The 12,815-nt window shown below is 42.4% G+C and overlaps 1 protein-coding gene across 1 annotated transcript in view; it reads left to right on the plus strand.

Moving 5' to 3' along the window:
* Positions 1 to 12,815, plus strand: part of sema3bl (sema domain, immunoglobulin domain (Ig), short basic domain, secreted, (semaphorin) 3bl) — a 182,003-nt gene that overhangs the window by 79,741 nt on the left and 89,447 nt on the right. The window contains exon 2 of the mRNA XM_020511949.2: positions 7,471 to 7,631. Coding sequence (XP_020367538.1) covers positions 7,471 to 7,631 — 161 coding nt within the window. The remainder of the gene's footprint in view (positions 1 to 7,470; positions 7,632 to 12,815) is intronic.

Genomic DNA, 12,815 nt, shown 5'->3' on the forward strand with positions numbered 1-12,815 from the left:
TGGCCTGCTGTGTTCTTCCAGCTCTACACCTTGTTATCATTACTGAGTGCTAGTGTTCTGCTTCTCCCCCATGCCCTGGCACATTAATTTTTATCCAAATAATCGTCTAGTGCGGTTTTTAATGGCTCAGTTGAATATTTTGCTGCACCCTTCTTGTTTGAAGAAGAATTTCCTCTGAATGTTACCTGGGAAGAGGGATTTCAGTCAGAGGTTGAAGGAACTGAGACTGTTCTGAGCGGAGAATATTAATGGGGGATTTAATAAGGTACTCAACATTATGAAGGGTTTTGATGGAGTGCGTCAGCAGAAACAAGTCACCAGGGTCTGAGTACTTGTGTTACATTACTGGCCAGATGTTCTATTTTGGCTGGATGGAGCTGACGCGAACACATTTCCCTAGTAAATTATTCTGGGACCATTTCTGCCACAGTTTTAAGTCAAATCTCTGATGTGACAAACAAAAATGCATTAGGAGAGTAAATAAGGAAATATTGTATCCACTGGCTCAAGGGTTTCTCAGCAGAGACCATGGATCTGAGGTAATTGTGGATCTCAATGTGCTGCCTGAAAGATAACCTTGAAAATAACATTGTGTTGTATGTTGACACAGCTCAGAGCAGCAAAGAAATGACACCAGACTACAACTAGGTTATTTAGGAGAGTTTAAAGTATCTGCAATCATAAAATGTTTGTACTCATGCTTATAGCTCAGCTTCTAGTTTCTACTGTTGTGTTATTTACTTTGCTCTGAGTCCATATCTTAGCTTTAACCCAACAAGCATAGTGAGTGTAGATCAGTCACCAGACTCTCCTTATCAGACATAAATCAGTTTAATCAGTGAACACTACAAATGGGATAAATACCTGAAGAGTAAAAATCCTAAGGACTCAGGGGAAAAAGCTGGGATATGGAACTAATTGGACAGTTCTTTTCCAGATCTAGCATAGGCACAGTGGGTTATCATAGAATCCTTACAGTGTGGAAACAGGCCATTCAGCCCAGTGAGTCCATATCAACTCTCCAAAGAGCATCTCACCCAGACCCACCCCATCCCTGTATTTCCCATGGCTAACCTATATAACCTGCACATCCCTAGCTATTATGGGCAATTTAGAATAGCCAATCTACATAATCTGCTCATCTTTGGACTGTGGGAGGAAACCAGAGAACCTGAGGGTAATCCAGGCAGACATGGGGAGAACGTGCAAACTCCACACAGACAGGTGCCCAAGGCTGGGATTGAACCTGGGTCCCTAGCACTGTCAGGCAGCAGTGCTAACCACTCAGCTACCCTAAAGGACAGATTTCTTAGGACTAAGAGGAAAAAGCTGGGAGATGGAACTAATTGGACAGGTCTTTTTCAGATCTAGCATAGGCACAGTGGGTTGCATGATCTCTTTAGATGATTCTTGTCATCAGTCGTCAATTGGCCTGTGCTACCTTGAACCTTTGCCCCTTGTATCCACATGATTTAAGTTGCAGCTTGATCCTACATTGCCCTTCCCTACACCATCGATCTTGTAAACATTTGTGGAAAGATCACTTGCCAAGATTTGGGAATGAGCAGGGAGTACTAACTGTACTGGCCAGCATTCCTTCATTCAGCCACAAACCTGGTCTTTCACTCATTTGCTGTAGTTGGGACCAGCAGTCTGCAAAACGTTTGCAGCTTCGTAACAAGGGACTGCTCTTCGAAAGTCACTGTGTGGTTGCAAAACACTTTGGAACATTCTTAGTGGTGTAGGTTTTTTGACAAAACAGAGATCTTAATTTCATAGCACTGTAAGGATCACCCCCTCCAAGTGCCTCATGACTGAAAAGCCCAAGGGGATTCATTTTTGGCTTTACTGCCTGACCCATAATCTGCCCCTGGCCTTTTTAGAGCCCCCACTTCCAGTATAACCTAGTAGGACAATGTCTGGATCTTTATAGAGCCCACATCGTTTAGTCCGTTGACTTTAAATGATTCAACATTGGAATTTGTTGGCATTCTGCACTGCCAAAAATCAAAAGTCCCCTCATTGCACCCTTCATTCTTTACTCAATTATCTTAAATCTCTGTCCTTGAGTTACATGTTCTCCTGCCAGAGGAAACGGTTTCACCTTATTTACTCCATTTGTGCATTTTGGTTTGTGACAACAGAGATTTGACTGTAAGCGGCGATTATAAATGGCCCAGAAATAGCCTATTAGGGGAAAGTAGTTGAATGAACCAAGCCAAACTGGACCATCTGGTGTGTTTATAACACATTATAAGCCTGTTGTATTGGAGTACAATACCTTGTTTGTGTTTCCAAGGCCGCGTTTTAAATAGGCGCTTCTGTTTTCTGTTAGACTTCATCATTTACGGAGAATTGTGTTCACGGCTGAGTGAAAATTCAGAGTGTTTGAGGTGTAATTATTGCAAGGAAAGCCCTGGGGCTTCGTGCTTGAAACAGGTTGACGTCGGCTAAGGCCTGGCCTTGAGCCACCTTTCCACAATGGTGACGAGAGAAAGAAAGACACGATTTGTTTTAAAACATCATCATGAATGTTTTCATTGGGATCCGGTAACAGCCGTCACTCGGAGTAACCTTACAAGGTCGCCCTCAAAAGTGTCAAACCCTATTTGAAAGACAGGAGGTACTCAGCAACATGACTGACAGAAATGGCCATGACGAGATAAAGATGTTGATTCAGGCTTGTGGCTTTTCTAGAGTCAAATCATCACCTGGCGTTGAGAGTGGGATTGTTTTACAAAAGAACTGGTAAGATATTTCATCCTTAACCATTTCACGTCAATGGTAAGGCACTTTCCAGATGCCCAGGGGGCTTAGGAAAGGAATGGTTATCCACTTGCCACGTATCTGCCTCGGCCAACAAGAAATGTAAAGTAGCCACAGTCCCAGAGGACCATAGGGCTGCTCTTTCATGAGAGCGAGAGGGAGAGATGACCGGTGATGAGTTTAACCTGAGGGTCACCATGCCTCAGGCCAGGGGAAGGTTGAGAGCCTTCATGCTGACCTCAGCCAGTGAACACACGCTGTTGGTGTCACTCTGCATTGCAAACTAGCTATCCAATCAACTGAGCTAACTGACGCCCACTGACTAACGAAGAGATCTTCAGATAAGATAAAGAGCAACAGCAGCTCACACACGTGTCTTATGTTAAGGAAGTTTCCATGTCAGGTTGACTCACTCCATCCCGAAATAAAAGTGCTTCCTCTTTAATCAGTATCTGTTGAATCACCAAATCCCCTACAGTGTAGAAGCAGACCATTCATCCCATTGAGTTCACACTAACCCTTCAAAGGGCATTACAGCCAGGGCCACTCCTCTACCCCTGTAACTCCCACAGCTAATCCACCTAGCCTGTATATCTTTGGGCAATTATAGCCTGGCCAATCCACCTAACCTGTACATCTTTGGACTGTGGGAGGAAACCGGAGCACCCGGAGGAAACCCATGCAGACACAGGGAGAATATGCAAACTCCGCACACAGACAGTCACCCAAAGCTGGGATTGAACCTATGTCCCCAGCACTGTCAGGCTGCAGTGCTAACCACTGAGCCACCATGCCACCCAGGTAGAAGTGAAAAAGAAAGAGTCAACGTCTCAGTCTAAAGCAAAATACCGCAGCTGCTGGAGCTTTGAAATAAAGCTCAGGTTCTGAAACAGACTCATACTGGACTTGAAATGTTTCTATCTCCACAGATGCTATCCAGACCCACTGAGTTTCTCCAGTGTTTTCGGTTCTATTTGTGTGAGCGACTCCTGTCTCGAATGAACAGAAAGGAGGACATGTGTTTACATTTGTGATCAAACTCCAAAATATGTCAATAATAAATTCCAGTGGCTGTTGTTGCTTGGGATCCATAAGATCATAAGGCTGCTTAAAAATAAAACGGAGCATGGGTAAGCCATTGGACAGATGGGCCTGATCTGCCATTCAATATGATCATGGCTTTCTTGCATTCTCCTGATAACCCTTGATCAAGCAAGGGGTGTTCTGTATGTGGCGAATTCCCACAATCTGTAATCAGTTGAAAAGTGTGCTCATCCAATTTTGGTGACAATGGCTGAGGGAGGAATATTTCTAGGAATTTCTAACTTTTTTCCAAGAAGCAACGTACTTAGTGTACCCTAACTCCTCCTTTCGACACATGATTTTTAAATTTCCCTCAGAATTTACCTCAGAAATTATCTAGCTTACATGAGAATTCTCATTCCTCACACCATAAACTTTTCTTCCCTTCGAAGCCACTTGTCTTTAATATTGCAAAGAATGCTCATGTGATGTGGGAACACTGTTGATAATGTACAGGTAGCGTCCAGTAAATGAAATTATGTTAAAGCCACCATAGTGGGTTGCTCTCTCATTTCTTTTATTGCAAAAATATACTTTATTCATTAAAAAAAAATAAGTACATTCAGAAATTTCTCCTTCTGATCTATTCCAACGAGGGAGAAGTAACAAATTGAACCTTTGAATTTTACATCCTGTGCAGTTGCAAATAACGAAGGCACTTCTACCTCATGCAGGAAGAAAATATCCATATTTTAAAGCAATAAGTGGGGTCTGACAACTGAACAGACCTTCATTACACTTTGGAAGAAAGTCCTTAGCTGGTGGTCTTTCCCCATCGTATCTTGGTGGCTGATGTTCCAAGCTTTAGTGTGTGCTTCAGTATGTAGCCCTGGACCTTAGAATGTGCCAGTCTGTAATGCTCAGTCAAGGTCAACTCCTTGTGCTGGAAGACCAGCATGTTTTGGGCAAACCAAAGAGCATCTTTCACCGAGTTGATGGTCCTCCAGGCGCTATTGATTATTGTCTCGGTGTGTGTCAGCCCTTAGAACACAGAGTCCTGCGTTACGGAGCTGCATGTGATGATCCTCAACAAAAACCATCACATTTCTCTCCAGATTTCCTTTGCAAAGGCATATTCCAGAAGGAGATGTGTGACAGTGTCTTCACGAGCTCGGCCGCTTTGAGGGCAGCGTGCGGTGGTGCATAGAGACCGGGCATACATGGAGGATCTGACGGGCATTACTCTTCTCTCCATCAGCCAAGCTACATCTTGGACTACTCTCTCATTAGAGAGAGATGACTGGTGGTGGTTTAACCTGATGGTCACTGCATCTCATGCAACGGTAGAGGTTGAGAAGGGGAGTCCTGAATCATCAGTGTGAGAATTGAACCCATGCTTTTGGGATTACTTTTCATTGCAAACCAGCCGAACAGCTAACCAAACTAACCAATCCCCCAGGGTCTGGAATTTGAGAATGGAAGAAAAAATTGCATTAGTAATAATCCCCTTTCTGAACCCCGAAACAATCCACAACAACTTATAACCAATGAAGAACTTTAGAAGTATAGTTGCAGCATAGTGTACGAAACGCAACAGATAATTTGCACACGGTAGGCTCATCCAAATAGCAGATAATGATCAGAGTTTTTCTTCTGTGATCTTGTATGAAAAATAAAAATTGGCTAGGAAATTGAAGAGAAACCACAACTTTTCAAAGTAACACCATAGTATATTTTATTTTCTCAGTAGTGAGGGAATGCTGCGTTCATAGTTATTTGGTAGAACAAAACTTCAACATTACTCTTAAAACACAAGATATGCCAAGGCTTTTTGTCTTGGACTCATCAGAACAGTTTGCAAGACTATCTGGTTAAAAATTAAACAAAGCTTGGCAGTTTACAGTCAGTCATTGTCTAACTGGTGCATTGTCCATGGTGATAGGTTTACCAATCAAAATCCGCTTGTCAACAATCAGCACGCTATTCTCACACAGTTTAAAAAAGGTTGTTTTTTCCGTTATGCTGGCATTTCTTGCAAATTCTTCTGATGAATGCAAGACAAAAGGTTTTGACAAAATGTCTCTTTTGCGGCAAAACGCAAGTGCAATATTGTTGAAGGTGTGATCTTGGGGATGAGGCACTAAACCAAGACCCTGGCTGCCCTTTATAAGATCCTGGCTGGCATTACTTTGAGAGTAAACTGTCCTCTCTGATGTTCTTATTGCTTAATTAACTCACCGAAACGTTTGGCCTTCATTTCAATGTCTTTATGTGCGAGCTTGTTGTGTTTAACTTTACTACTGAGTTTCCTACATTACAACAGTGACTAGCACTTCAAAACTATATCAATGGTTGTAAAGTACTTTGAGACATTCTGAGGTCACAAAAGGTATGATTAAATGGTGGTCTCGCTTTCTTTGCTTCTTATATATAAATCTGCAAAAGTTGTATGCCATTAGCTGGGGAATTTCCTTTCAAGATTTGCCAGCATTTCATTCAGACTTTTTTTTATGTGTTGGAAGAAAGATATGAACAGAAGAATTCACAAGAATTAATAACAGAAATTGGGCTTCTTAATAACAGTGCTTTAGCATGGACTTGGGAAATATATATTAGCAGCACAGCAGAATCCCAGGCTTATTGCTTTGTAAATCAGGTTTTTAGTATTAGCGCTAAGTTTTTGTTCGAGATTATTAGTTTCAGATGTTTAGATTCACTGTGCTTTCTCTTAATAAAGGGGATTTTGCAGATTTGAGACAGGAATGCCTGCTCAGAAGCTGAGGAAGAAAATCCTCATGATTGGGATCCACTTTTATACAAACGTATCATCATTAAAAACTTATTTTGGGAGCTGACCCAAGGATTGGGTCACCAATTCACACCCATCTTTATACCTCTTTTTCTTTTTCACCACCATCAACGACCCTTTTGTCTTTTGCACCAGGCCTCTCTGCTATCGGCTGCTTGCTCCTAACACAGAAAGATAGAAAGTAGGACTAGGAGGAGGCCATTCTGCCCCTCGAGCCTGCTCCACCATTCAATACGATCGTGGCTGATCATCCAACTCAAGATGTGGAGGTGTCAGTGTTGGACTGGGTGGACAAGGTCAGAAGTCACACGCTGCTCTGAAAGCTTGTGATTTCAAGTAAACCTGTTGGACTCTAACCTGGGTGCTATGTGACTTTTGACCTCATCCAACTCAGGACCCTGTTCCCGCATTCACCTCAAACCCTTTCACCCCCTTTGCGCGCCTCCACCTCTGTCAGAAGTATATTAAAAGAACATTTTCTGACACCTTTTAGTTCTAAAGAAGCATCATACCGAACTTGAAACTTTGTTTCTCTATCCACCGATGCTGCCGGACCTGCTGAGTTTCTCCAGCAATCTCTGCGTTTGTTTCAGATTTCCAGCATTGGTAGTATTTAGCTTTTATTATACCTAAGGTGTTTCAATGGGTCCATTTCCAGTTGAGTGTATCCTCCTGTGGTGTCTCCATAGTGTTTCATTAATTATCCTCCCAGTCTAATGGGATCAGTAGACATTGTATGAGTGGGCCAGTTGCCAAACCTCAATGGAAGGCATAGTGATACGCTCTGGCTTCCTGTGGACCTAACCACAATAGATCAAAGAGCTGGCAACGAATGGTGGGTTGACTCAACATTATTGCTTTCTTTGCTTCAGATCTCTTGGCAGCCAATCGATCAGTCATGTTCTTTGGTCATCGTGGTTTCCTGGATTTCCGCTCGATGTTCCTCGATGAGTACCACGACCGCCTTTTCATTGGAGCCAAAGATACCTTGTACTCCCTCCAGCTGGACCAGGCAAACATTGGTGCCCGAGAGGTAACTCACTTTCTCACTTTCTCACTTTGTTGCCTGGCATTCATGTCACTCCAGAACAGAGTAGGACGAGGAGCTGGGGGGAGGAGGTGCGAAGGGTTTGGACACAAGAGGAACTTAAGCTTAGAATTAGAACCAAACCCATCTAACAGAAAATCCAGGAAGCACTTTTTTCAAGGGAATAACATTTGGAAATGTGAAATTTTAAAGATTTTGGGTGGTGAAATAGTCAGAATGATTGAAACACTCCATAAATATAATGTAGGATTAGAAGAGAGAATACAGTGACAAAAATAAGTGTCTTGGGAGATGAAGTAAAGGCAGGTTGACCCAGGAAACATGACTCAAGGAGACTCTAGGAAGAGCTAATTGAGGTGGATTACATTGTATGGGGTCCCTTTATGGGAGCAAAGGGGTGAAAACCAGGGGGCATAGACTTATTGTGGTTGGTGGAAGGGTTAGAGGGGTGATCAGGAAACTTTCTTTTACTTAGATGGTGGTGATGACCAGGAAGTAATCATTAAAAAAAGGTGGAAGACACAGAAACACTCAACCTGTTTAAAAAAGTCATAGTCATACAGCACAGAAATAGATCCATCAGTCCAAATTGGCCATGTTGACCAGGTTTCCCAATCCAGCCATATCCCTCTAAACCTTTCCTATTCATGTGCCTGTCCAAATATTTTTTAAATGTTATAACTGTACCAGCATCTATCACTTCCTAAGGCAGTTTATTCCACACACAAACCACACTCTGTGTGAAAAGGTTGGCCCTCAGGTCCCTTTTAATTCTTTCTCCTCTCACCTTACAGTCATGCTGTCTAGTTTTGAACTCCCCTACCCCAGGGAAAAGGCATTTGCTATTCATCTTATCTGTGCCCCTCATGATTTTATAAACCTCTATAAGGCCATCCCTCAACCTCCTATGCTCCAGTGGAAAAAGTCCCAGCCTTTCCAGCCTCTCCTTGTAACTCAAACCTTCCAGACCTGGTAACGTCTTTGTAAATCTTTTCTGCACCCTCTCCAATTTAATGATATCCTTCCTATAGCGGGTTGACCAGAATTGTGAACTGTACTCCAAAAGTTGCCTCACCAACATCCTGTACAGACACAACATGATGTCCCAACTCCTATACTCAAACTTTTGACCAATGAAGCCAAGTGTACAAAATGCCATTTTCATTCTGTCTACCTGCAATGTCACTTTGAAGGAACTATGCTCCAGAACCCTTAGGTTTCTCAGTTTGACAACACTCCATAGGGCCCTACCATTAATTGTGTTTGTCCTGCCCTGGTTTGCCTTACCGAAATGCAACACCTCACATTTATCTAAATTAAATTCCAGATCTGCTTGAGGAGCTATGATCACAGGGTTATGGACAAAGTTCAGGAAAGTAAGATCAGGCTGGGTAGCACTTTGTCAACTGGCACAGATACAATGGGCCAAATGGCCTCTTTCTGTTGATAAATTCTGACTAATTCTTTTGAGCAATTCCTTTGCTTCAGGATGGTAGTACCTGAGCTACCCAGAAGAATGGAAAGAGAATCAAGAAATTAAGACAAGGTGATGGGGTTTGTCAGTTCATAGAATGGAGTTGGCGAGGATACCTGAGCTAGGGAGGATCACTAGGATGATTTGGTGGCTGCTGTCTCAATATCAACAGGAGACAGAGTGTGGAATGATTTATTTGCTGTTTAAGAAGGAGTGACAAACAATTATAAAAAGAAAATAATTTACATTTACATCATGCTTTGACATCCCAAAGCTGCAATGTCAAGTCCCTGTTGTTATAAAACAAACACATAACTAATTCCTACACACAAGTGTCTCAAAACAAAAAGGAGATATGGAAACTAATTAACCTTTTGTGATGATCTCTGTTGAGGGAGTACTTGGCCAGTGGGAGAATCAGCCTGCAGAACCTCAGGAGAAAGAGTTAGCATATTCCTTTTATATTTTTGAATTTGTTTTGTTTTGAAAGTTATTTTCTTTACGAGTTTGGGAATGTGCAGTGTTTTGGTTTACAGGACGTGATATTTTAATGGTCATGACTGTGGATCAGAACCCCGAGTACTGGACATATTTTTAACTTGTAATTCCAAAATGTATTTTTAAAAAAATATTTGAGATAGCCTAACGTGACTGTCGATGTAAATTAAGTAGTTATCTTGACAGGAAGACCTAAGGAATGTCACACCTAGAGATGTGAAGAGAAGCTCAAACAACAGCTCTTCAAAGGGGGAAAGAGCTAAGCCAAGATACTGTGGATTGAGATCTGTCATGACTACAAAGATAACAAGACTGATGAACCCCTGCCCAACGGCAAGCTACCTCCTTAGACTTCTGTATCAAACTGCAGACACTCTTGTGTTTTTCACTTTGAAGAATGTACAGGACAGGGGTTTAAAGACCAGTTTCAAATCTACTGGAGTAGGTTCATGAGACTGAATGCCATCACACAAAGAACAAGAACAAAGTACAGGCCCTTCAGCCCTCCAAGCCTGTGCCAATCATCACGCCCCAACTAATCTAAAAAACAAACCTTCTGCCCCTATTCAGTCTGTATCCAACTATTCCCTCCCTATTCATGTAATCATCCAGATGCTTCTTAAATGTCGCCAACGTGCCCACTTCCACCACCTCTTCTGGCAGTGCATTCCAGGCTCCTACTACTTCCCTTGCACATCTCCCTTAAACTTTCCCCCTCTCACCTTGAACCTGAGCCCCCTTGTAATTGAAACTTCAACCCTGGGAAAAAGCTTCTGACTATCCAATCTATCTATGCCTCTCATAATTTTGTAGACCTCTATCAGGTCTCCTCTCAGCCGCCGTCTTTCCAGTGAAAACAATCCTAGTCATTTTAACCTTTCTTCATAGTCAATGCCCTTGAGACCAAGCAACATCCTGGTGAACCTTCTCTGCACTCTCTCCAAAGCTTCCATGTCCTTCTGGTAATGTGACACCCAAACTGCACACAATACTCCAAAAGTGGCCTGACAAGGGTTTTATATAGCTGCAACACGGTTTGCCAACTCTTATACTCCATGCCCCGGCCAATGAAGGCAAACATGCCACGTGCCTTCTCAATCACTTTGACCATCTATGTTGCCACTTTTAGAGAACTGTGGACCTGCATGCCCAGATCAGTCTGAATGTTAATGTTCCTAAGGGGGGTCTGCCATTTACAATATAATTCACACCTAAATTTGATCCTCCAAAATGCATCACTTCATAGTTGTCTGGATTAATCTCCATCTGCCATTTCTGTCCCCAAGTCACCAATCTATTCGTATCCTGTTGTATCCTCTCACAATCATCAGTATGATCAGCAACTTCACCAATCTTCGTGTCATCTGCAAACTTGCTAATCAGACCACCCACATTTTTGTCCAGATCATTTATATATACTACAAGCAACAGAGGACCTCAGATTGTTCCCTGTGGAACACCAATAGTTACCGGCCTTCATTCTGAAAAACATCCTTCTACCGCTACCCTCTGTCTTCTATGACCAAACCAGTTTTGTATCCATACAGCCAGCCCAGCGCGAATCCCATGAGATTTTAGTTTTTGTACCCATCTATCATGTGGGACTTTATCAAATGCCTTACTAAAGTCCATATAAACTACATCCACAGCCTTCCCTCATCAATTATCTTTGTCACCTCTTCAAAAAATTCAATCAAGTTGATGAGACATGACCTTCCCCATGCAAAACCATGCTGCTTGTCCCTATCTGTCCAAATGTGCATATATCTTGTCCTTCAGTATCTTCTCCAAGAGTTTTCCCACTACAGACATCAGGCTCACCAGCCTATAATTTCCTGGATTATCCCTGCTTCCTTAAACAAGGGAACAACTTTGGCTTATCTCCAGACCTCTGGAACTTCACCTGTAGTCAAAGAGGATGTGAAGATATCTGCTAATGCCCTATTTATTTCTTCCCTTGTTCTCATAGAAACCAGGGATAGATCCCATCTGGTTCTGGGGACTTGTCTACCTTAATGCAATTTAGGATACCCAAAACTTCCTCCATCAATATATTGACATTCTCTGGAGTATTCGCACACTCATCCCTGACCTCAGCATCAGTCATGTCCCTCTTCTTGGTGAATACCGATACAAAGTACTCATTAAGGATCTCTCCCACTTCCTGTGGCTCTACATATAACTTCCCTCCTTCGTCCTTGAGGGGACCTACTCTTTCCCTTGCTGGCCTTTTTCTTCTAATATATGCATAGAAAGCCTTGGGATTCCCCTTGACCCTGTTTGCTATAGACATTTCATGACCCCTTTTAGCCTTTCTAATTCTGCGTTTAAATTCCTTCCTAATTTCTCGATACTCCTCAAGGGCTTCATCAATTTGTTGCTACCTAGACCTATTGTATGCTTCCTTTCTCCATCAGGTGTACTAGACTGGGTTTAAGTATTAATGTGCTCTGAAAGTCACAATCAAAGAACAATCCCCGAGTCACCCCTGCATTGCAGGTAAAGATACTCTAAGAGCTGCAAGTTAGCTCAGTAAAAGAAAAATAGAAACAGGACAACAAAAGGCTTCTCTCCCACCCTGATTGCTGGAATTCATTCATAGTCCAAAGGAATCTGAACTACAGAATCCCAACTGATTTGCAAGGTGAGGGCCATGAACCTGACTGTTCAACTACCGATGTCATCGCATAACCCCCCACTTCAACAGCCACAACATTTAACTATCAGCTCTTCATGAACAAAACCTACTTTCTTATCTCTTCATTCTTTCTGAAAAAAAGAGTCATACTTGACTGGAATTGTTAACTCTGTTTCTTTCTCCGCAACGTTACCAGACCTGCTGAGTTTCTCCAGCACTTCCTCCAATATTGTTTTCTCATTTAAGAAAGGAAGCAGGGGTAATCCAGGAAATTATAGGCCACTGATCCTGACATCTGTGGTGGGGAAACTCTTGGAGAAGATACTGAGGGACAAGATATATGCACATTTGGAAGAAATTGGACGAGTTAGTGACAGGCAGCAAGGTTTTGTACGGGGAAGGTCATATCTCACCAACCTGGTTGCATTTTTTGAAGAGGTGCCAAAGATAATTAATGAGGGAAGGGCTGTGGATGCAGTTTATAAGGACTTTAGTAAGTCTTTTGATAAAGTCCCACATGATAGATGGGTACAAAAACTAAAATCTCATGGGATTCGCG

The sequence above is a fragment of the Rhincodon typus genome, chromosome 16, assembly GCF_021869965.1.
Source record: "Rhincodon typus isolate 14 chromosome 16, sRhiTyp1.1, whole genome shotgun sequence".
NCBI lineage: Eukaryota > Metazoa > Chordata > Chondrichthyes > Orectolobiformes > Rhincodontidae > Rhincodon > Rhincodon typus.